The 25,288-nt window shown below is 43.1% G+C and overlaps 3 protein-coding genes across 6 annotated transcripts; 1 reads left to right on the top strand and 2 right to left on the bottom strand.

Moving 5' to 3' along the window:
* The first annotated feature begins 7,366 nt into the window (after positions 1 to 7,366).
* On the top strand, positions 7,367 to 13,598 carry LOC120023824 (cardiolipin synthase (CMP-forming)-like). 2 transcript variants are annotated; one of them, XM_038967942.1, is made up of 6 exons: positions 7,367 to 8,498; positions 8,764 to 8,901; positions 12,580 to 12,653; positions 12,849 to 12,877; positions 13,062 to 13,151; positions 13,279 to 13,598. In XM_038967942.1, the coding sequence occupies exons 2-6, from the start codon at positions 8,897 to 8,899 to the stop codon at positions 13,354 to 13,356; spliced, it is 276 nt and encodes a 91-aa protein (XP_038823870.1). In that variant the 5' UTR covers positions 7,367 to 8,498; positions 8,764 to 8,896; the 3' UTR covers positions 13,357 to 13,598. The 2 variants fall into 2 exon arrangements, 1 of the variants encoding a protein (XP_038823870.1); XR_005472763.1 differs by lacking the exons at positions 7,367 to 8,498; positions 8,764 to 8,901 and adding an exon at positions 12,268 to 12,318.
* A 376-nt stretch (positions 13,599 to 13,974) lies between these two features.
* On the bottom strand, positions 13,975 to 16,699 carry hao1 (hydroxyacid oxidase (glycolate oxidase) 1). The gene is made up of 9 exons (XM_038967644.1): positions 16,427 to 16,699; positions 15,708 to 15,859; positions 15,532 to 15,632; positions 15,285 to 15,439; positions 14,988 to 15,163; positions 14,786 to 14,877; positions 14,556 to 14,714; positions 14,392 to 14,461; positions 13,975 to 14,256 (listed from the first exon to the last, which is right to left on the bottom strand). The coding sequence occupies exons 1-9, from the start codon at positions 16,561 to 16,563 to the stop codon at positions 14,189 to 14,191; spliced, it is 1,110 nt and encodes a 369-aa protein (XP_038823572.1). The 5' UTR covers positions 16,564 to 16,699; the 3' UTR covers positions 13,975 to 14,188.
* Positions 16,700 to 16,913: 214 nt separating this feature from the next.
* LOC120023526 (thioredoxin-related transmembrane protein 1-like) lies at positions 16,914 to 25,053 on the bottom strand. 3 transcript variants are annotated; one of them, XM_038967552.1, is made up of 8 exons: positions 24,798 to 25,053; positions 24,169 to 24,284; positions 23,965 to 24,010; positions 23,738 to 23,866; positions 19,168 to 19,213; positions 18,948 to 19,049; positions 18,262 to 18,325; positions 16,914 to 18,168 (listed from the first exon to the last, which is right to left on the bottom strand). In XM_038967552.1, the coding sequence occupies exons 1-8, from the start codon at positions 25,013 to 25,015 to the stop codon at positions 18,047 to 18,049; spliced, it is 843 nt and encodes a 280-aa protein (XP_038823480.1). In that variant the 5' UTR covers positions 25,016 to 25,053; the 3' UTR covers positions 16,914 to 18,046. The 3 variants fall into 3 exon arrangements, with proteins under 3 accessions (XP_038823480.1, XP_038823481.1, XP_038823482.1); XM_038967553.1 differs by lacking the exon at positions 18,948 to 19,049; XM_038967554.1 differs by lacking the exon at positions 23,738 to 23,866.
* Between the last annotated feature and the right edge of the window lie 235 nt (positions 25,054 to 25,288).

Here is a 25,288-nt window from a genome sequence, read left to right as displayed (position 1 = left end):
CGCTGTTTGGGCTGTGTGTGTGTCGTCGACAAGGTAAAAACAAATATTACGCAGAAACCGTTCAGCTGGGAATGGATTCCGAGAGATGGTGCTGATGAGAGTCCTCCTCGGTCGTATGACTTTATCTATTGATTCCCTCATGGTGCATTACCGCCACCTATCGATCTGGAGAAAATTAACAAGTTTGACTCCAGCACGACTTATTTGTAAGAATCATACTGCATTTATATATATTTTTTCTACCATAACAAGTGCACTATATAGCGTTTCATACAAGACTGAAAACAAAACTCTGCAAAGTATGTTTTATGCATTTGAGACTTGAGAGGTTCTTCTGAGAAATCCTGCAGCGAAGCGATGCGGAAGTTGCGTCAAATGGCTCCAAAGTTGAAAACATAAACAGAGCCATCAACAGAAACGGTCGTTTTGTTAACTACTATTGTTTGCTAGCTATTACATTTTTAATATAGCTCATTATTAAAGCAGCGTAACCAAAGAATATCGATTAATCTTTCAAGTTTGTCTTCAGAGAAGTCACGTTCGCTTCCCCAACAAGAAACTCGGGTGAGCAGCAACGTTCGTCTTCCAATGACTAGCTAACGTTAGCTGTTCTTCTAGTAGCAGGTGAGGTAGCTAATTTTAGCTAAGTGGTAACGTTAACTTTTCAGCATAAATTGTGAGTTTGATAGCTGGAGAGGAAACGCACGGCCTCCCCCAGTGCTCAAAGAGGTATGGGTCAGACACACACATAGTTAGTCTGAGGTAAGTGTAGGTAATACTAGCCTCTAACCAGCCTCTAAATATCCCCTAACCCCTCAATGATGTCCAAGTGACCCCTTGGTTTCGGGACAGCACTGACAACATGGTGGATACTTGTGAAGGTAGGGGTGATTGTTAATTCAGCATCTCTTGCTCTGTTTACTTGTGTCTGTGGTGTCTCAGACCACTCTGGACAGACTCTGTCCTTATAAAGGATGGGTCCTCTACTTCACTGAATGTAGGTGTGTCTATGTACATACACACTGCGTGTGTTTCCTGTGTGAAGGTTTCATACAGAGTTCTCCGTATATGGAGAAAATCAAAGTGTTTGAACAGTACTTCACCTCACAGATAAACCATTGACAAAGATGTCAAAAACATAGTCTGAGGACATTATTTTCAGCTCTGAAAATAGTAGCCTTTGGTGAGAGGGCAAACTTAGTGTGTGTGGGATGAGTTTGAGCATCAGGGCAGTGTGTGATATTAGACTATGGTGGACTATAAGCGTCTGGTTGAGGATAAGGAGGTTTGTATGGCTCTGCCGGACCAATCAGCTAAGAGACATGCTGCGGGGTTACAGGGGGAAGGGCTTCCCGGGGGGGGGGGGGGCACACCCATCATTAACATACCTCACATCAGTGCCAGGTAAAACACACACAGTCACGGTCTCTCTCTGACTCAGCTATTCGAAATATGTGTTTGTCCCTAACTGTGTCTGTTTCAGGTTGTATAATTATGAGCCATTGACAGCCCTGAGAACCCTGCGGGTGAGTGTGTTTGGTCGGTTGGTGTGTGTGAGGGGGACCGTGGTCTGTCAGCAACATCACACTCACCCTACCACACGGCAAGTTCACCATGCCCACCAAGGTACAACACACACATTCACTTTCACCACAGTCGACATTGGATTGAACCCCAGGCTGTGGGTTTCCTCAGTGCGTGCAGCCAGGTGTCGTAGTCGTTCCTTCATTCCCAACAGGAGCTCCCCTCTCACCCTCACTGGACTGGCATAATATCAAGTAACTACACTATTATTTATCATGCTTATACTGTATATGTCTATACAATTCAATTTAGAGCTCCAGAGCATTCAGCTTGTCAACACCTCTTACAAAAACAAGTAATAATGAAGTCAATCTCTCTTCCACTTTGAGCCATGAGAGATTGACATGCATGTCATTAATGTTGGCCCTTAAAAGTACACGGAGAGCTATCTGTGTTGCCCTGTTCTGAGCCAACTGCAATTTTCCCAAGTCCCTCTGTGGCACCTGACCACACTACTGAACAGTAGTCTAGGTGTGACAAAACCAGGGCCTGTAGGCCCTGCCTTGTTGATAGTGTTGTTAAGGTAGAGCAGCGCTTTATTATGTTCAGACTTGTTGTATCAATACGTTTTGACCATGACAGTTCACAAGACAGGGTTACTCCAAGCGGTTTAGTAATCTCAACTTGCTCAATTTCCTCATTATTCATTAAGAGATGTAGTTGAGGTTTAGTGAATCATTTTTCCCAAATACAATGCTTTTAGTTTTGGAAATATTTAGGACTAACTTAATTCCTTGCTACCTATTCTGAAACGAACTGCAGCTCTTTAAGTGTTGCAGTCATTTCAGTCACTGATGTGTATAGTGCTGAGTCATCCACATACAGACACACTGGCCTTACTCAAAGCCAGTGGCATGTCGTTAGTAAATATTTAAAAAAAAACAAGTGGCCTAAACAGCTACCCTGGGGAATTCCTGATTCTACCTGGAGTATGTTGGAGAGGCTTCCATTAAAGAACACCCTCTGTGTTCTGTTAGACAAGTAACTCTTTATCCACATTATATCCAGGGGGTAAAGCCCTGGATAATGTGGGAAATGCTTGATAATGTATGTGATAAATAAGTATGTTTTCTGGGTCATTTAAATATTGACTGGCTCTCATCAATCTGCCCACTCAAGAAAAAACTTCAAACTGTAACCAGTGCCTGCAATCTGGTTCAGGTTGTCAGTCAACCTACCAGGGTAGTTAAACAGCACAGGAAGGAAATCATCTAAATTGCTTTAAAGCAGTATCCAAATCCATAGGATGTAGTGATCACAATATAATAGCCATATCTAGGAAAATCAAAGTTCCGAAGGCTGGACCTAATATAGTGTAGAAGAGGTCATACAATAAGTTTTGTAGTGATTCATATGTTGATGATGTAAAGAATATTGTATGTGATAATGTAGCACTTGGTGGTCTATAGCAGCTTTCCACAAGAATGGGCTTTAGGTGAGGTAAATAAACCTGTAGCCATATTACTTCAACAGTATAACATTATATTGTCTCTAAGCTTTACAGGAATGTGGTTCTGAATATACACCACAACACCGCCTCCGTTGGCATTTCTGTCTTTTCGGTAAATGTTATAACCATGTATTGCTACCACTATCATCAAAGGTACAGTTGAAGTCGGAAGTTTACATACACCTTAGCCAAATACATTTAAACTCAGTTTTTCACAATTCCTGACATTTAATCCTAGTAAAAATGTCCTGTCTTAGGTCAGGTTAGGATCACCACTTTATTTTAATAATGTGAAATGTCAGAATAATAGTAGAGATTTATTTGAGCTTTTATTTCTTTCATCTCATTCCCAGTGGGTCAGAAGTTTACATACACTCAATTAGTATTTGGTAGCATTGCCTTTACATTTTTTTACTTGTGTCAAGTGTTTCAGGTAGCTTTCCACAATAAGTTGGGTGAATTTTGGCCCATTCCTCCTGACAGAGCTGGTGTAACGAGTCAGATTTGTAGGCCTCCTTGCTCACACATGCTTTTTCAGTTCTGCCCACAAGTTTTCTATAGGATTGAGGTCAGGGCTTTGTGATGGCCACTCCAATACCTTGACTTTGTTGTCCTTAAGCCATTTTGCCACAACTTTGGAAGTATGCTTGGGGTCATTGTCCATTTGGTCGCAAATGGGTCTTCCAAGCTTTAACTTCCTGACTGATGTCTTGAGATGTTGCTTCAATATATCCACATACTTTTCCTCCCTCATGATGCCATCTATTTTGTGAAGTGCACCAGTCCCTCCTGCAGCAAAGCACCCCCACAACATGATGCTGCCACCCCGTGCTTCACGGTTGGGATGGTGTTCTTCGGCTTGCAAGCATCCCCCTTTTTCCTCCAAACATAACGATGGTCATTATGGCCAAACAGTTGTATTTTTGTTTCATCAGACCAGAGGACATTTCTCCAAAAAGCATGATCTTTATCCCCATGTGCAGTTGCAACCCGTAGTCTGGCTTTTTTATGGCGGTTTTGGAGCAGTGGCTTCTTCCTTGCTGAGCGGCCTTTCAGGTTATGACGATATAATACTTGTTTTACTGTGGATATAGATACATTTGTACACGTTTCCTCCAGCATCTTCACAAGGTCCTTTGCTGTTGTTCTGGGATTGATTTGCACTTTTCGCACCAAAGTACGTTCATCTCTAGGAGACAGAACGCGTCTCCTTCCTGAGCGGTATGACAGTTGCGTGGTTCCATGGTGTTTATACTTGCATACTATTGTTTGTACAGATGAACGTGGTACCTTCAGGCGTTTGGAAATTGCTCCCAAGGATGAACCAGACTTATGGAGGTCTACAATTTCTTTTCTGAGGTCTTGGGTGATTTCTTTTGATTTTCCCATGATGTCAAGCAAAGAGGCACTGAGTTTCAAGGTAGGCCTTGAATACATCCACAGGTACACCTCCAATTGACTCAAATTATGTCAATTAGCCTATCAGAAGCTTCTAAAGCCAAGACAACATTTTCTGAAATTTTCCAAGCTGTTTAAAGGCACAGTCGACTTAGTGTATGTAAACTTCTGACCCACTGGAATTGTGATACAGTGAAATAATCTGTCTGTAAATAATTGTTGGGAAAATTACTTGTGTCATGACCAAAAGTAGATGTCCTAACTGACTTGCCAAAACTATAGTTTGTTAACAAGAAATGTGTGGAGTGGTTGAAAAACGAGTTTTAATGACTCCAACTGTATTACCTAAGTGAGTTTCAGTAATAGTCAGAATATGAATGTCATCTGTTACAAGCAAGTTATTGACTTCATGGACCTTGTTTCTCAGGCTGTGTATGTTAATATGGGCTATTTTTGGCACTTTTCTGTGTTGCTTGATTGTTTTTAATGCTTTACTGGGAAGCTTATCAGAAGTAAACTTGATAGTGCAGGGTGAGCTGCACAAAGTGGTCTTCCTACTAGGGCAAACCGCCTTAGTGCTAACAGTGTAACTGGTTCATAGGCTCATGATTACGGCATACAATAGCTGTAGGATCAAAACAGGTATTCGGGGTCATAAATTAAGTTACTTACATTTTGTCTAACGCCCCTAGGATAATGTATTTTTAATGCAGCAATATGACGACTCATTGTCACAATGGTATGGATTAACTGAGCTGGTCTTGGGCCATTGATATGTCATTGTTTCAACGCAGACTTGAAATGCGTGGACAGAGTCTAGGAGCCAAGAAGATTTGGATGGACTCCGTCATTCCTGTAGAGCAGTGGTCAACCGGTCGATCGCCAAACATTTCTGTAAAGAGAAACAACGATAAAGCCTTGCGTTCCTATTTTTTTTATTGGTGTCTGTTGGTGGTAGGTGCAGCCAATTCAGCTGCCCTGTGCGCCAGGTAGACAAACTGTTTCATGTGTCTGAAGGTACAAACCTTCCTGGTGGGCCTGGAGAGGAAATCAAGTGCACTATGCTACTGCTGGACAATCATATTGCTCAAATGACCGAGTCTGCAGTAACGTAGCAGGCATAAAAGAAAGCTACGGCAAAATTGATACAGATTTCAAAACGTTTAAAACCATGACTAGAGAGAGACTGTCAACAAATACAGCAAAGAGCTGCTGTTTTTATGAGTGAGTTCATGTTTAAGTTCTTACTCAGCACTGTCAACACTTATAACCCATAATGTGCGTTCTTCCCATTTCCACTCAGCGCTACAACAAGCAGTGCAGCAGTAATGAGTAGGAAAGTGTATTGATAATGGGTCTTTTTTTATATTGAGGAATATTTCACTTTCTCTGGTCATAGGAGTAACATCATGAATTTGTGCATAAGGCAGATATAATGCAGTGCGACTCGAGTTTCACAATCAGCTGGAAGACTGTGTCCCTTTTTGGTCAATGTCAGTGGAGGAAAGGGAGAGCGGAGGGATGTTGAGAGGCAGACCCTCAGTCTGCTGCTCTCCCTCTGCTAAGACTGACCATCAGATGCAGGCACCATCAGCCCAGTAAAATAAAAAGCAAATGATTTAAATGTATGCTCACTCAGCTGTGCCTCACAAGTAATACAACAATGGATCTATGATCGTATAGCCTACCTCAATTTTTTTTATATAATTAAAAAATATATCCTGAACAACAATGCATTGGCAGGTCAATTTTTCTTTTTTAAACGTATTTTACTAGGCAATTCATGTGAAGAACAAATTCTTATTTACAATGACGGCCTAGGAACAGTGTGTTAACTGCCTTGTTCAGGGGCAGAACAACAGATTTTTACCTTGTCAGCTCGGGGATTTGATCTTGCAACCTTTCGGTTACTGGCCCAACACTAACCACTAGGCTACCTGCCGCCCCAATTCAAGCAAAGCCAGTATGCGGTGATAATGTAGTGGGCCTATAGCTTACTGCACAAACCTCATTGCTACAGTACTGTTTTTAATTGGTTAATGTTGCATAGGCTTACATTTTCTAAGTCATGTTAATAAAAAAAATCAGAGCGGTAGATCTCGGCATGCATTTTGACTCGGTGATCTTGACTCAGAAAAGGTTGGTGACCAGTGCTGTAGAGTATCTTCTGTTTCCAGAAAGTGTTGCATAAACTATTGAAGACAAATTACTAGGGACTGAGAAGGGGGTTGGGAGACACCGTCACCCCTGGACAGGGCCATCTATATAGAAGCTTACCCAACCAATCTGAGGCAGTGGTTGTGTGGCTAGCAGAGGCAGTGGTGCTTGGCAGATCTGAAAGAGAGGCACAACATTATTTGAATGAGAATTCAGTCCACTTGACAATTCAACAGAATTCAGTATTCTTCATGCTGATTATTTGTACAACTTTAGACAGATAGCAATACAAATAGATTAAAACAATATGAAATGTAACACTGATACAGATGATGTGCATGTGGTGGTTTCAAATAATAATGGTACTACAGATAGTTCGATCTGTCCATGCTTTTCCTAGAAAATGTCCCTAAAGCAGGCATTTCTCCTCGCTGGTCTGCAGATACATGACTACATGATGTGGCTGTCACATGTGATGTACATTGCACTAGAACAACAAATAGCTGTATCAGATAGACATTTTCAGGAAAAGCAGCTCATAGCATGCCAATAAAATGTCTATCATTGCATTGGTTCGATATTGACATCTAGCTATATAATTAAGATAGCTTCTCTGCAAGCAAGAAGTACTCTTACAAGTACAGATTTTTACAAAACTTTTGGCACAGGTTAGTCGCTAAAAACAGATTCGACACAAGCAAATGTAGTTTTGATTCACCAGTTGCAAAATATTATTGGATTTTCTCACATCAAGTTACATGTTTGCAAGTGTTGTGTGAATAAATACAACACATTACCTGCTTGCTAGTGTTGTTGCATTTGTCAAAAGTTACATGTTTGCAAAACTTTTTTGCAAGTACAAAACTGATTAGACAGGCGCAACTCATATTTTACATGCTTGTACACTTATTACATTAATTTACCTGTATACTCGAGGCTGTGTGTGGTAAAATAAATCAGCTACAAATATTACGAACACTTTAGTAAAATAAAGTAGCTCCTAATAGACTCCTTACAGCTGCGCAGAGGCGCTGTTTGTTCAGCTGTGGCGCAAATTTATTTTGGTCAAGGATCTCGCTTAGTGCGCAGGAGTGAAATAGTTAACATTTGCACAGAAAAGGAGGCAGGGTACAAGATGAAATTCTGAACCATCAAGCTAGTTGGTTACACGTCCTGCATACTCGGATTTATAATTACCCAAACTATCACAGCGAGAACTGTTCTTTTGAAGTGACATCCACCAACACGACGTAAAACTCGCGGAATACGGCAGAAGACATGGATTTATCGGCTAGAGTTGCTGGCTGGATAAGAAGTAAACGGGAAAAAATATGAACTGTCGAGAAGGTATTAAACAGCAGGATATATGTAAAGGAGTAGATGAGGTTAGTTTAAGTCGCGTCTTGTTCGCGGTTTTCAATGTTTTTCTTGTCGGTTTGTAAAAATAACTTTGTGTGCGCGAGGGCACCTAGTTAATGTAATGCGATGAGAAGTGTGTGTTGGTCAACTGCGTCATGACGGCAGCAGACAGGTGTATGTGTGAGGGCAGAGTTTAAGAGACAAAGACTCAAAAACAGAATACTCTGTCCCCCAGCTACACACAATCTGAAACACACCCCACAGGTCACGAATATCCCAATCATGTCGACCCCAGAGGTTACCGGACACGCGCTGAAGGGTTCCACCGAAAGCGTCACCCGATACTATCGCAGGAGAGGATGCAGGGTAACGAAAACGGCTTTAGTTTATATCCGAAGGACTTCTCGGCTGAGGTTGTGCCCGGTGAGGTCTGGTGTGCCTCTAGGCTGGAGAGGTATATGTAATGGAAGACCGGGCAACAGCACACCTGGAGAGGACCTGAGGGAAACCACCCGATCCTGGCCAGGGGCTGTTCAGGTTTAAATAATTGGTAGGTGTTGTGGAAATGTGGTAAGACAAGTGGTAGTCTTACTCTTGGCAGATTCATTGTTTGTGAAAGAAGTTGGCCTGATGAAGGCAAAATTATGCCATATTAGATTATACTTTTAGGGCTGGTTTCCCATGCTGTCACTTTACTGTCATGGCATGAATTAAGACAGACAGAACCACACATTCTCTAGTCAGATCAACAATGCACAATCTTGCACTGAATGTTGCTAAACATGTTCTCTAAATTTTGTGTGTGTGTGTTCCAGTATGAAAATCCGCGGACGATCCCCAACCTGCTGTGTGTATGTTGAATCGCGCTTGCTCCGGTCCTGGGAGTCCTGATCACTGAGCAACATTTTCACCTCTCTCTGGGACTGTTCACTTTGGCTGGATTTACTGATGTGGTATGCACGCCTGCCTGCACACACACTTTGTAAATACTTTGATTTTAAATAAAAACAATAACCATACACCACCACCACTATACACACACTACACCCTCTGGTAACCCTGTGTGTTGTCTCTGTAGCTGGGTGGTTATATAGCCAGCAACTGGGCCAGTAGAAAGTCTGCGTTAGGCAGCGCTCTCGACCCATTGGCTGATAAGATCCTCATCAGCGTTTTTTACATCAGTCTCCCCTACGCTCAGCTCATCCCAGGTCTGTGTGTTTGTGTGTGTTGAAATGTAAGTCCTTCCTTGCTGCAATATTCAAATAAATCTTAGTGCTAATAATCCCAATCAAATTTTAGCAGATGTTAATGCGAGAGTAGCGAAATGCTTGTGCTTCTAGTTCCGACAATGCAGTAATAACCAACGAGTAATCTAACCTAACAATTCCACAACTACCTTATACACACAGTGTAAAGGAATGAAAGAATATGTACATAAAAATATATGAATGAGTGATGGTACAGAACGGCATAGGCAAGATGCAGTAGATGGTATCGAGTACAGTATATACATATGAGATGAGTAATGTAGGGTATGTAAACATTATATGAAGTGGCATTGTTTAAAGTGGCTAGTGATACATTTTTACATTATTAAAGTGGCTGGAGTTGAGTCAGTATGTTGGCAGCAGCCACTCAATGTTAGTGGTGGCTGTTTAACAGTCTGATGGCCTTGAGATAGAAGCTGTTTTTCAGTCTCTCGGTCCCTGCTTGGATGCACCTGTACTGACCTCGCCTTCTGGATGATAGCGGGGTGAACAGGCAGTGGCTCGAGTGGTTGTTGTCCTTGATGATCTTTATGGCCTTCCTGTGACATCGGGTGGTGTAGGTGTCCTGGAGGGCAGGTAGTTTACCCCCGGTGATGCGTTGTGCAGACCTCACTACCCTCTGGAGAGCCTTACAGTTGTGGGCGGAGCAGTTGCCGTACCAGGCGGTGATACAGCCCGACAGGATGCTCTCGATTGTGCATCTGTAGAAGTTTGTGAGTGCTTTTGGTGACAAGCCGAACTTCTTCACAACGCTGTCTGTGTGGGTGGAGCAATTCAGTTTGTCCGTGATGTGTACACCGAGGAACTTAAAACTTTCCACCTTCTCCACTACTGTCCCGTCGATGTGGATAGGGGGGTGCTCCCTCTGCTGTTTCCTGAAGTCCACGATCATCTCCTTTGTTTTGTTGACGTTGAGTGTGAGGTTATTTTCCTGACACCACACTCCGAGGGCCCTCACCTCCTCCCTGTAGGCCGTCTCGTCGTTGTTGGTAATCAAGCCTACCACTGTAGTGTCGTCTGCAAACTTGATGATTGAGTTGGTGGCGTGGGTGAACAGGGAGTACAGGAGAGGGCTCAGAACGCACCCTTGTGGGGCCCCAGTGTTGAGGATCAGCGGGGTGGAGATGTTGTTACCTACCCTCACCACCTGGGGGCGGCCCGTCAGGAAGTCCAGTACCCAGTTGCACAGGGCGGGGTCGAGACCCAGGGTCTCGAGCTTGATGACGAGTTTGGAGGGTACTATGGTGTTAAATGCTGAGCTCTAGTCAATGAACAACATTCTCACATAGGTATTCCTCTTGTCCAGATGGGTTAGGGCAGTGTGTAGTGTGGTTGCGATTGCGTCGTCTGTGGACCTATTGGGGCGGTAAGCAAATTGGAGTGGGTCTAGGGTGTCAGGTAGGGTGGAGGTGATATGGTCCTTGACTAGTCTCTCAAAGCACTTCATGATGACGGAAGTGAGTGCTACGGGGCGGTAGTCGTTTAGCCCAGTTACCTTAGCTTTCTTGGGAACAGGAACAATGGTGGCCCTCTTGAAGCATGTGGGAACAGCAGACTGGGATAATGATTGATTGATTGAATATGTCCGTAAACACACCAGCCAGCTGGTCTGCGCATACTCTGAGGACGTGGCTGGGGATGCCGTCTGGGCCTGCAGCCTCGCGAGGGTTAACGCGTTTAAATGTTTTACTCACATCGGCTGCAGTGAAGGAGAGTCCACAGGTTTTGGTAGCGGGCCGTGTCAGTGGCACTGTATTGTCCTCAAAGCGAGCAAAGAAGTTGTTTAGTCTGTCTGGCAGCAAGACATCCTGGTCCGCGACGGAGCTGGTTTTCTTTTTGTAATCCGTGATTGACTGTAGACCCTGCCACATACCTCTTGTGTCTGAGCCGTTGAATTGCGACTCTACTTTGTCTCTATACTGACGCTGAGCTTGTTTGATTGCCTTGCGGAGGGAATAGCCACACTGTTTGTATTCGGTCATGTTTCTGGGACACCTTGCCCTGAATTAAAGCAGTGGTTCGCGTGAATGCTGCCATCAATCCATGGTTTCTGGTTGGGGAATGTTTTAATAAAAGCTGTGGGTACAACATCACCGATGCACTTGCTAATAAACTCGCTCACCAAATCAGCGTATTGGTCAATGTTGTTTGACGCAATGCGGAACATATCCCAGTCTACGTGATCGAAGCAATCTTGAAGCGTGGAATCAGATTGATCGGACCAGTGTTGAACAGACCTGAGCGCGGGCGCTTCCTGTCTTAGTTTCTGTCTATAGGCTGGGAGCAACAAAATGGAGTCGTGGTCAGCTTTTCCGAAAGGAGGGCGGGGGAGGGCCTTATATGCGTCGTGGAAGTTAGAATAACAATGATCCAGGGTTTTACCAGCCCTGGTTGCACAATCGATATGCTCATAGAATTTAAGGAGTCTTGTTTTCAGATTAGCCTTGTTAAAATCCCCAGCTACAATGAATGCAGCCTCGGGATATGTGGTTTCCAGTTTACATAGTCAAATTAAGTTTGTTCAGGGCCATCGATGTGTCTGCTTGGGGGGGAATATATGCGGATGTGATTATAATTGAAGAGAATTCTCTTGGTAGATAATAGATCGGTCGGCATTTGATTGTGAGGAATTCTAAGTCAAGTGGACAGAAGGACTTGAGTTCCTGTATGTTGTTATGATCACACCACGTCTCGTTAATCATAAGGCATACCCCCCCTCCCTTTTTCTTACCAGAAAGATGCTTGTTTCTGTCGGCGCGATGCGTGAAGAAACCAGCTGGCTGTACCGACTCCGATAGCGTGTCTCGAGTGAGCCATGTTTCCGTGAAGCAAAGAACGTTAGTGTCTTATGTCTCTCTGGAATGCTACCCTTGCCCGGATTTCATCTACCTTGTTGTCAAGAGACTGGACATTGGCGAGTAGTATGCTCGGGAGCGGTGTGCGATGTGCCCGTCTCTGGAGCCTGACCAGAAGACCGCTTCGTCTGCCCCTTTTACGGCGTCGTGGTTTTGGTTCGCGGGCTGGGATCCGATCCATTGTCCTGGGTGGTAGGCAAAACAGAGGATCCGCTTCGGGAAAGTCGTATTCCTGGTCGTAATGTTGGTGAGTTGACATTGCTCTTATATCCAATAGTTCCTCCCGACTGTATGTAATAAAACCTAAGATTACCTGGAGTAACAATGTAAGAAAAAACACGTAAAAAAACAAAATACTGCATCATTTCCTAGGAACGCGAAGCGAGGCGGCCATCTCTGTCGGCGCCGGAATCGATGTCCACACAATCGGCGTAGAGGGAGAGAACCAAATAATTAGTTGTTCATTTTGTGCTCTTCTGACTGTGTGTGTTCTCACCTCCCCTGACAGCGTTGGTGATTATCAGAGACGTCGATCTGATTGCTGCTGTTTCCTACGTCAGATACAAGACTGTCTCCCCTCCTGTAAGTCATACACACATAGCAGGCTGGTTCAGGCCTGTCATGGACACTAGTCCATTGGTCAGAATACATGAACAAGGAGATGGATGTGTGTCCAGTACTGTTATGTTTAGATCTGTGGCGTTTCTCTGTTTATACTACATCTCGCTCTCTCTGTCTCTTTGTCTGTGTGTGTACGTTTTTAAACCCCTGCTACAGCGCAGCTCAAACCCACCACCCTCAGTAAGGTAAGTCTCTGTACCTCACACACACCAGTGTTTCCCCTATATGCATTTAAATCGTGGCCGCCACTGAAAATGTAGGAAGAAAAATAAGGGGAAATACACACGTGCGTCATACACAAGTTAAACAACAGTCCTCATTCATTTGTCTAGTTGGTTAGTCATGTGTTGTGTGCTTATGTGCATGCAGGTGAACACAGCGATCCAGCTCTTCCTGGTAGCAGCATCGTTGGCCTCATCTGTCTTTCACTTCAGACAGTCCACTCCTGCAGACCCTACGGTAATACACAAACACACACCATAGCCAGTCTGTTTCTGCAGACTACACACTGGAAATCTTAATGGTACATTGTTTCTGTTGTGTGTGTTGGTAATACTGCTTTTGTGTGTGCCGGTATATCACACAGGTAACGACGACTGTGTCAGGCTACAGCTACTGTCACTACGGCATGAAGACTCTTGCGATGCTCAACAGCACTAAGTAATCATGGCAACTCAACAGCGCAAACTGAACACCAAGTAACTGTTGCAACGTAACACGCTTGCTGCACCCACCGGTCTGCCAGAGGACTCAAGTTGAACACACCCATACTTGTGTAAAAACTCCAAAATGAACTCTTGTGAGCGTGTATTTATTAACCCTGTATTGCCATGGGAACCATCCTGGCAGATTGACAGTTTTGTATCTGAATGTGATTAAATCATGAACCTGCTCTGATAGCCTCTCGCCATGTGTGTAAGTCAACTCCTTGTTTAGATTGCTAGTATGGTCTGTAAAGAGGATCAGGATTATGCAAGAGTGTGTGGCGGGAAATGTAAGCGTGTGTGTAATGCGGAAACAAAGCTTTCCAAGGTTTTCAACATTACAACCAATTGTACCAAAAGGGTTTACGTGTCAAAGCTGTTAGTGACACCTGCTGGTCTACTGAAGTCACTTCAGCTGTTTTATCAGATTGACTATTGATATTTTGCCATTAGTTCAGTCTCCTCGTTTGGTGACTTTGTCAATACAGCAGAGTTAGTCAAACCCTAATCTCGTAAACCGAGACTTCAGTGAGATGAGATTTGGATGCGCAAGGCTAGTAAAACCCCAACACCAGTAATATTGGAAAGAAACATGATTTAATGAGGCTTCAAATTACATCAGGTGGTGATAGTCATTTCGGACAGTCATGAGTATTTTACATCCAATTCGTAGTGCTTTGGAAACTATCGAAAAGCAGTGAGAATTACTACGATTTACTAATTGATTAAATTCATTTATCCAGGTGTTACATGGCTGGTGCCTTCAAACCCAATTTGCGTGTATCGGCTTCTTCAGATTCTGGAGGTGAATTCAGGTCTTCTGACGAGGGATCTGTTAACCTCTGCCAGTGAACAACATCCTGCAGACAAAACACAAGGTTCAACCTTTACCTCTGAACTCAGATAAAGGAGAGGAGAGGTTGAGAATTAGTCGACAAGGAGGAAAGGCAATGTGAGGAGGAAATGGCCAGAGTAGGTTAATTATCCATGGTTACCTGCCAGGGCCATCGCCAGGTGTAGCTCATCTCTCATGAGCTCCAGAACATCACTGACACCCTGCTCCCCCTACAAACACACATTTTGACATTTTAGTTATTTAGCGGCAGGTAAAACAACCACATATGGTCCTTGCATTATCTGCACACACACACAGTGGTACCTGGCAGGCGAGCCCCCAGAGTACAGGCCGTCCGAGGAAGACAGCAGTAGCCCCCAGAGCTAAGGCCTTCAGGACGTCTGTCCCTCTTCTCACCCCTCCGTCAAGGTACACCTCACACCTCCCTGCTACTGCTGACACCACCTCAGACAGCACATCCAGCTACACACATAACATATGTCACAGGTCAAGAAGTGAAATATTACTGAAGAGTGTGTGTTGGGCTCCCTCACCGTAGCTGGGACCCCGTCTAGCTGCCTTGCTCCGTGGTTAGATACCAGGATCCCATCTACACCGTGGATAAGTGCTTCTAACGCATCTTCAGCTGGAGGGAAGAAGGGTAGATATAGATGTATAGACATGTTACTACTTCTCTGCCATGAAACTTAAACCTGCCTTATCATTATGTGGCGTTTACTGTGTGTTGTGTGTCACCTCTCAGGACACCTTTGACGACCACAGGGAGGTGTGTGTTTTTCTTCAGCCAAGCAATGTGTTCCCAGCAGAGAGTAGGGTCGATAGCCTGAGCGACATAGACAGCCAGCCCACTGTCCTCACCGTAACCCTCAGCACTGGAGAACGCCAGCTCTGCCGAACCAAAGTTAGTCATCCTACACACGCACACACACACAAACACTAAAATAAGAGGTAAGCTTAAACAATATGTTATTTGATGAAGCATGTGTATGTTTCTGTGTATATGGTGTGGTGATGTGTGTTTTTGGTTCCTACTTCAGGTGAGGGGGAAGTTTAAAGCGGTTGCGCACGTCGTCTCGTCTCTTTCCGAGGTAGGGCGTATCCACGGTAACAAAGATGGCCTTATACTCCGCCTCTTCAGCCCGGCGCACCAATGACAGGGTGAGGTCGCGGTCCTTATAGATGTACAGCTGTACGGATTATATATATAGGTCATAGATGTTCACCAGACCGGTGATGTAAACTGTGATGTAATCAAAACCTATATCTAGCAGTACTCCACCTGCATCCAGAGCAGGCCGTCGCCAGCTGATGACCTCACTTCCTCTATGGTAGAGGTGGCCCAGGAACTCAGCATCATCCCTGTCCCTGCCGCTCTGGTTGCTAGGAGATGGAGCTTTATTACACACATACAGTATACACAAGAGGCTGGAAGTGTGTGTGTGTGTGCGCACACACCTCTGGCGGTGGCCGTCTCTCCGTCAGGGTGGGCCATCCTCTGCATTGCGGTTGCCCCGACACACACAGGCATGCTGATTCGCTGACCTAAAACACTAACACTCAGATCCACGCTGGACACATCCCTCAGTACCCTAGGGAACAAACGCCACCTATACACACAGAGAAGTGATCTGGTGTAAACAAGTGCTGTGTCAGACGTTGAACAGGACTTTGAGTTGAAGTGAGGTGGTGAGTCAATTATTAAACTACTGTGGTGGTTTCTAGGATATTGTCTGCCTAAAACAGCTGGAAAAAACAGTGAACAGCACTGAAACACCCTAAAAACACTTCTAACTCACCTCACTAACATATTCTATGAGATGATGATGGAGAACATAATCTGTGCAGATCTTAAGTAAACGGTGTGTGTGATGCAGTGAGCTGCAGTATTCTACACTAGTGTTCTATGAAGCCTTGTTGTCTGGTTGCAATGTTACAACTAGGTTTGATTCTCCACATTGCAATAGTTGTTACAGGACAGAACGTGCGTGTTCATGTTACCTGGAGAAAACAACAGTGTGTGTCTGTGTATGTGTAACCTAACGTAGCAGGCGTAAAAAGTTCCCACTTCCGTTTTTCAGGGGAAACGAAAGTTAGGCTGAAAATACTGTATCCCTGAAAACCGGATGTTAGCGTTTTCTGGAGACTCCGCATAGGCAAGTGTATGTGCTAGTTACCTGGAGAAAGCAGCAGTGTTATCTGCCAAGGTCTCTTGCTGGTCGGCTCCAGAGCAGTAGTAGTCAAACACAGCTTTTGGTAGAACTCTCTTGGCCATAGACTCATAGTCAGCCACACACACTAACTTCTCAGACATGACTACACACACACAGACTAACACACAAATGCACACTTTGATCCACACACGCAATAACACATACCGGCTGACTAACTCTAACACGACTTGATCCACACACACAGTCCTCTCTGACTGCTGTCACACACAGACACCCCCAAGTCTCTCCTCTCTGATCATCTGACCACCAGCAATCATTAACCCCAGGTTTACACAGCCCTGCTTCCCACTCAATCCCCCCCCCCCCCCCCCCCCCACACACACACTAATTTAAACAACCCTGACCCTTCACCCCACAACTGTTATATATGATAACACTGTCCACACAGCACAGACAGGAGATGGGAACCATAACTAGACAGTAAAGAGGCCTTTGTATAAAAAATGTTTATTTTGGTGATTAAATTATCCATTATCAAGGATGGCGGGGCCTCCTCACATGGCAACAACACTCAGTCATTATCATAGTCATCCATCAATAATAGAATCATAACTAGCTCAAACGGTATGTGTGCATGTGGCAGTCTTAACAATAGAAAACTATTTCAAATCGAAGAAAATAAAGTTTATATTGTGATAATCATAGAATATTGGAGAATGTTATAAAAAAAAATGGATGAAAACAAAAGTGGATGAAAATAGAAAAGTGAAACCTTCCAGACCCCCCCCATACACACATGTAAAAACACATGACCATCATTAGCCAAATCACTCTTTTTGTTCAGCATAAATTGTTGTCTTTGTCATCCTGTCTGAAGGGAACATTTCCCTTGGAACCGGTTCAGGGAACAGAACAGAAAAACAGAAAATAACTACATTTTCCAAGGAACAGAATCAGAACCCCCCGAAGCATAGCTGTAACCTACTGACGTTACAAACGTGATTCAGAAGATAGGGAAAGAGATTTTTAATTAGAGAAGAATGGATTAACTTTTTCAATGCTAGTTAGGATACTATAGTTATCACATTTCACATTGTATTTATTAACTACAAAAAGGTAAGATGTATTTTTAATTCTGGTGCCGCTCTGCACACACAAGCTCATTAGCTAGCTATAGCTAGTTCTGGTTCAATGTTAAGACATCTCTGAAGTTCAAAGACATTCAAAGTTCCTCCAAAGAAGCCGCTCCTCCGTAGGTATAATTCTGTGGGCCTAATTCAGATAATGCATGTCATAACAAGATGCCCAGCGCTTTAAGCCAAGCTTCCTCCTCCACCCGCAAAATTTCAGCTGCATGTAAACAACTCACTGAGCTATAGCTTGCCTGCTCCATATTAAGCTGCTCTATCTGCACTGCATGATTGGTGAAGTAATTTAATGTTTATTTATTTTTTTACAATTTCATAGGTTTAAAAAGGAACAATATAAACTGTTACTTTTATTTGGTTCGAACCGTTTCAGAACTTTATTTTGCTGGTCGGAAAACAGTGGAATGTAACGAAAAAAATAATGGTTCTGTTCAGAACAAAATGATTGGAAAATAATTTAGGTTCCAACCACTGGTTAGGAGGTACATTTTGCCTGTCCTCTCCTCTGTCTCAGTGTCTCTGGCTCCTCCTCGTTAGACCCCTCACCCTCATCTGCCTCCGACGCTTGCCTCTTCTCCGCCATACTCACACACACTCCTGCTCGAAACAAACACACGCTGTAGAGCACTAATAACACACTGTCTTTGTGTATGTGCAAACGTGCTTTGTTCTGTGGGATCATCCTCTCACCTGCTCTCTCCTCTTTCCGCTTCTGTCGGGAAGGACAGAGGCAATCTGCAACCAGGACCAGCACCTACACACACACACACACACACACACACACACACACACACACACACACAGAGAGAGAGAGAGAGAATGAGATAGAGACAAGAGTTTAAAGCAGCTCTGTTGAGTGGAGGGGAGAGTTGAGACAGGATCAGAGAAGTTAGACAGGGTCAAACTAAAATAAAGACAACTATAGTTAATAATCTAGTTTAGAATGAAGGTAGTTTAAATTAGTTAAGAGGTTAATGTCAGTGTAGGCAGGAGTTGAGTTGAGTTCCAAACTTTAAGTAGAATGCAGCTGGTTACACAAGAGTAGCTGAGTGCATCCCACACATCTGTCCTTCTGCTGCTTCTCCAGTCTCCTCTACCAAGTCCTTAAATAGCAACCATCCTCCCACTCCCACTCTTACATAAGATCACATTTCACTGCAGAGAAACTCATCGAAGTGTGTGTGTTTGTGTGTCTACATACTCTAGCAGGCTGTAAGAGAGACGATTTGGCATCTTTCTCAGAACAATGACATACTCAACATGTTCAGTACCCTTCAAAAGCATTTGTGTGACATAAAAATTGTGTTTTGTGTTTATTAATGGTTTAGTAGTAATACAATAATATAGTGAAATTATATTATTAGTGTGTAACTCACCAGTCCCATCAGCAGCCCAGTGACAAGTGTTGCCATGGCAAAGGAGAGGTAGGAGCCCCACACCGGCATGCCCAAATCCCCCGTCAGATACCCATGAGTCCACTACACACGCACACGATTCTGAGTGAGTGTGGATCCTTTACACCATTTTCTCTGTGTGTGTGTGTGTGTGTGTGTGTGTGTGTGTGTGTGTGAGTGTGAGAGAGAGATTTGGTCTTACCCGGATCCACAGTGAAAGCCTGAAGAGTCCGGCCATGCAGCTCATCCTGGAGGGAGGAGATCCACAAAGTCAGAGGTAAGGTCAGAATATATTTACAGAAGAGAAGACAAATTCCACATTTATGTATAATATAGAGTACCAGTCAAAAGTTTAGACACATCTACTCATTCCAGGGTTTTTCTTTATATTTACTATTTTCTACATTATACAATAATAGTGAAGACATCAAAACGATGAAATAACACATGTAGTAACCATGTAGAAATAACACATGTAGTAACCAAAAAAGTGTTAACAAATCAAAATATATTTTATATTTGAGATTCTTCAAAGTAGCCTCCCTTTGCCTTGATGAAAGCTTTGGACACTCTTGGCATTATCTCAACCAGCTTCATGAGGTAGTCACCTGGAATGCATTTTAATTAACAGGTGTGCCTTAATAAAAGTCAATTTGTGGAATTTCTTTCCTTCTTAATGCGTTTGAGCCAATCAGTTGTGTTTTGACAAGGTAGGGGTGGTATACAGAAGATAGCCCTATTTGGTAAAAGACCAAGTCCATATTATGGCAAGAACAGCTCAAATAAGCAAAGAGAAACGACAGTCCTTCATTACTTTAAGACATGAAGGTCAGTCAATCTGGGAAATGTTGAGAACTTTGAAAGTTTCTTCAAGTGCAGTCGCAAAAACCATTAAGCGCTATGATGAAACTGGCTCTCATGAGGACGGCCACAGGAAAGGAAGACCCAGAGTTACCTCTGCTGCAAAGGATAAGTTCATTAGAGTTATCTGCACCTCAGAGTGCAGCCCAAATAAATGCTTCACAGAGTTCAAGTAACAGACAGGGTTGGGGAGTAACGGATTACATGTAATCTGTTACGCTACCAGCAAAAATATTCAAATCAGATTATAGATACTTTTGAAAAACTAGATGATTACTTTTAAATTCAGAAAATATGTTTGTGAAAATAAATCTAAGACACTTCTCTGTTATCTCAATGACATTCAAATCAGCATGGAAAAAAGGCACAAGTTTAAGTTTGTTCCACCTGAGTGAGTCTGACCACAAGTCAGAGACCACTGTGATGACACACCAAATGTGTTTGCTGGATCGCAGGAAAAGAGCAGGAATAGGCTTTTGTAGGCTACAGTCCAAGCTATGTCTTCCAATGGTGCGACTGCTGTCGGCATCCAAAGATTATTCAACTTGAATACACGCTTGGAGGTAAAGATGACAGTAATGATGTAGTCTACGAAGATACCGATATCACTTATTATTGATATCTACATAGCGCATTGATGTGAATCACACTGCTGCTCTCTCATTTAGCTATTTGCGGTTGTTGTGGATGGCTGTTCATAAATCTAAATGTGTATTTCAACCCAATAATGGTTGAATTCAAGAAGTTTAAGCTGCCTATTAATCATTGTTTTTGAAACCAGTGGACAGCCAGTGAAAAAAGCACTCTTGCAACAGCTGCATAGTGCAGATCCCAGCCTATGGAATAAAAGTGGGGCTTTTATTGCTCAATCTAACCTAATGGACACATGCTCAAACTTGCACACTTTTGATAGACTTAAAAGGGGCAATCTGTAGTTGCTACATCCATTTCTGGATTTATAAATTATATCCATTGACTCTTGAAGAATACAGTTGAAGTCGGAAGTTTACATACTTAGGTTCGAGTCATTAAAACTTGTTTTTCAACCACTTCACAAATTTCTTGTCAACAAACTATAGTTTTGGCAAGTCGGTTAGGAAATCTACTTTGTGCATGACACATTTTTCCAACAATTGTTAACAGACAGATTATTTCACTTTTAATTCACTATATAACAATTCCAGTGGGTCAGAAGTTTACATACACTAAGTTGACTGTGCCTTTAAACAGCTTAGAAAATTCCAGAAAATGATGTCATGGCTTTAGAAGCTTCTGATAGGCTAATTGACATAATTTGAGTCAATTGGAGGTGTGGGATGTATTTCAAGGCCTACCTTCAAATTCAGTGCCTCTTTGCTTGACATCATGGGAAAATCAAAAGAAATCAGCCAAGACCTCCACAAGAAATTGTAGACCTCCACAAGTCTGGTTCATCCTTAGGAGCAATTTCCAAACGCCTGAAGGTACCACGTTCATCTGTACAAACAATAGTACGCAAGTATAAACACCATGGGACCACACAGCCATCATACCGCTCAGGAAGGAGACACGTTCTGTCTCCTAGAGATGAATGTACTTTGGTCCGAAAAGTGCAAATCATTCCCAGTACAACAGCAAATGACCTTGTGAAGATGCTAGAGGAAACGGGTAAAAAAGTATCTATATCCACAGTAAAATGAGTTCTATATCGACATAACCTGAAAGGCCGCTCAACAAGGAAGAAGCCACTGCTCCAAAGCAGCCATAAAAAAGCCAGACTACAGTTTGCAACTGCACATGGGGACAAAGGGAGTACTTTTTGGAGAAATGTCCTCTGGTCTGATGAAACAAAAATAGAACTGTTTGGCCATAATGACCATTGTTATGTTTGGAGGAAAAATGGGGATGCTTGCAAGCCGAAGAACACCATCCCAACAGTGAAGCATGGGGGTGGCAGCATCATGTTGTGGGGGTGCTTTGCTGCAGGAGGGACTGGTGCACTTCACAAAATAGATGGCATCATGAGGGAGGAAAGGTATGTGGATATATTGAAGCAACATCTCAAGACATCAGTCAGGAAGTTAAAGCTTGGTCGCAAATGGGTCTTCCAAATGGACAATGACCCCAAAGTTGTGGCAAAATGGCTTAAGGACAACAAAGTCAAGGTATTGCAGTGGCCATCACAAAGCCCTGACCTCAATCCCATAGAACATTTGTGGGCAGAACTGAAAAAGCATGTGCGAGCAAGGAGGCCTACAAACCTGCCTCAGTTACACCAGCTCTGTCAGGAGGAATGGGCCAAAATTCACCCAACTTATTGTGGGAAGCTTGTGGAAGGCTACCTGAAACGTTTGACCCAAGTTGAACAATTTAAAGGCAATGCTATCAAATACTAATTGAGTGTATGTAAACTTCTGACCCACTGGGAATGTGATGAAAGAAATAAAAGCTGAAATAAATCATTCTCTCTACTATTATTCTGACATTTCACATTATTAAAATAAAGTGGTGATCCTACCTGACCTAAGACAGGGAATTCTTACTAGGATTAAATGTCAGGAATTGTGAAAAACTGAGTTTATATGTATTTGGCTAAGGTGTATGTAAACTTCCGACTTCAACTGTATAACTTATAAATCCTTCATGAGCTTTGTTCAACTGTCATACTCCATCAGAACCCAAAATATAAGCTTGTTTTATCCCAGTGTTTGTAAACATTGTAAATGTAAACCAACCCTTAAAGTAAATTTTAACATCCATATATGGCCAGCTATGTAAACTTTAACATTGATTCATCCTGCAATAGATGTCATTCAATTGGTAACATACATTTTTGTCTTCTAATGCCTCTTAAGGGGAAATAAATCTAAAAGTAACGGAATGTAATTAGATTACGTTACTGAGTTTGGGTAATCCAAAAGTTATGTTACTGATTACAATTTTGGACAGGTAACTAGTAACTGTAACAGATTACATTTAGATAGTAACCTACCCAACCCTGGTAACAGACACATCTCAACATCAACTGTTCAGAGGAGACTGATTGAATCAGGCCTTCATGGTCAAATTTCTGCAAAGAAACCACTACTAAAGGATACCAATAATAAGAAGAGAAGACCAAGAAACGGGCCAAGAAACACGAGGATTGGACATTAGACCGGTGGAAATCTGTCCTTTGGTCTGAGTCCAAATTTGAGATGTTTGGTTCCAACCGCCGTGTCTTTGTGAGACGCAGAGTAGGTGAACGGATGATCTCTGCATGTGTGGTTCCCACCGTGAAACATGGAGGTGTGATGGTGTGGGGGTGCTTTGCTGGTGACACTGTCTGTGATTTATTTCGAATTCAAGGCACACTTAACCAGCATGGCTACCACAGCATTCTGCAGCGATAACCCATCCCATCTGGTTTGCACTTCGTGGGACTATCATATGTTTTTCAACAGGAAAATGACCCAAAGCACACCTCCAGGCTGTGTAAGGGCTATTTTACCAAGAAGGAGAGTGATGGTGTGCTGCATCAGATGACCTGGCCTCCACAATCACCCGACCTCAACCCAATTGAGATGGTTGAGTCGGACCGCAGAGTGAAGGAAAAGCAGCCAACAAGCGCTCAGCATATGTGGGAACTCCTTCAAGACTGTTGGAAAAGCTTTCCTCATGATGCTGGTTGAGAGAATGCCAAGATTGTGCAAAGTTGTCATCAAGGCAAAGGGTGGCTACTTTGAATAATCTCAAATATAAAATATATTTTGATATGTTTAACACTGTTTTGGTTTCTACATAATTCCATATGTGTTATTTCATAGTTTTGATATCTTCACTATTATTCTACAATGTAGAAAATAGTTTTGTTTTTTTAAATAGTAAAAACCCTGGAATGAGTAGGTGTGTCCAAACTTTCGTTTGGTATTGTATATGGTGTGTATATTTACAGAGGAGAAGTAGGAGACTTCCATGAAGGCAGTGGTTCCACCTCCTCCCACCTCCTGTTAGAGACATATGCATGGAACTCCTCCGCCTCACGGACAGACACATACCTCCTCACGCTACCCTCCTTTACACTGTAGAATACACACACAGATAAATACTGTATACAGAGTTAGAAAGGTTAGAGGTCATGGATCAAAGGACAGGGTCAGAGGTTAACTGAGATACTAACTGGAAAATGGTTGGCAGTGTGGTAACCAAAAACCGTCCACTGAGACCTGAAAGAAAAGAAACACACACACACACACACACGAGAGAAAGGAGAGATGGGTGGTTAGAAGGAGACTCGGTATGGCATTGAATCTCACACAGCGGGGAGAAGACAATATTGAGGACAGTAAGAGCCAACAGGATCAACTTCATAATATTCCCATACCAGGCTGTTCAGTGACGTCCACTTCTCCTACAGAAACCCCCATGGCTGCTGCCAGGCTGGAGAATCTCTCCCACTGCTCCTTCAGCTGGGCACATGCCGGGCACCAGGGAGCAACACTATACACACACACATTTATCTATGGACATTATGGACATTCTACAGGTGGGTGGTGTTCAGGGCACAAGTCAGGTGTTCTAAAAACCAAATCTGACCAAATCTGAATCAATCATAGACGTCTATGATTCACTATTTGGACAGCAAAGTATAGTTCAGTACAGTAGAGCAGGGGTTGGGGTTCCCAAATGTTTTCACCCAGGCCCCCCTTCCAGCATTTCGTTCAGAACTGAAAATTAACCTGGTTTCAACGTCAGGAAAATACGTTGGCATGATCTATATAGGTTGAATATAGCATAGTTTCACATGCAATGTTCCATCAGCTTCAACATGAAACAGCTGAATTATTGGAATAGAATACGCTCACTCTTGACCTAGACAAAAAGTTTTACTCTAAAATCTTATTCGGCACTTAATAGCTTCAATTATATATCTCCTCCTTCCCCCCTCCCGTTTTCTTCTTCTGCCGAACATGCATACATCAGATCATCACTCCGACTTCGTACTGTACTCACAACTTTATCATCCACTCGCCATCCATAGTGACCGTCCAGTTAGCATCTGTTATTGTCAGGACGCCTGTCTCTGTTTCTGCTACAGCAGAACTTGCGATGGAGCTAACTAATATTATTGAGAGGAGGGGTTGGAAAAGCTGACTACATGATAATTTACATGAAGGTGAATTTGTTTGACATAACAGTTTACAGGAACGTTTTGTTTTCAGCTGCGCCATGTTGCTGTTCCGAAACGAAAACTGTCTAGAACGCTAAACACGGAAGTAACAGAAACAGGGATTTTTTTTAAGGTCGACCGGCGCATCTAACAACCTGAAGTGTGTGCGTGTGTCAATGTTGCGTGTGTTTGTGCGTGCGTGCGTGTGTGTGTGTGTGTGTGTGTTTTTTAAGGTGGTCTGCTATACCACAGACAGATCGATCTAAAAGTAGTGAAAAATTATTTATTGGTGTCTCTATTCTGAAAGGGAAAAAAGCAATGACCACACACATGG

This window comes from Salvelinus namaycush, chromosome 28 (genome assembly GCF_016432855.1).
Source record: "Salvelinus namaycush isolate Seneca chromosome 28, SaNama_1.0, whole genome shotgun sequence".
NCBI lineage: Eukaryota > Metazoa > Chordata > Actinopteri > Salmoniformes > Salmonidae > Salvelinus > Salvelinus namaycush.
The sequence above is the reverse complement of the archived record's forward strand: the minus strand, read 5'-3'. Positions and strand labels throughout refer to the sequence as shown.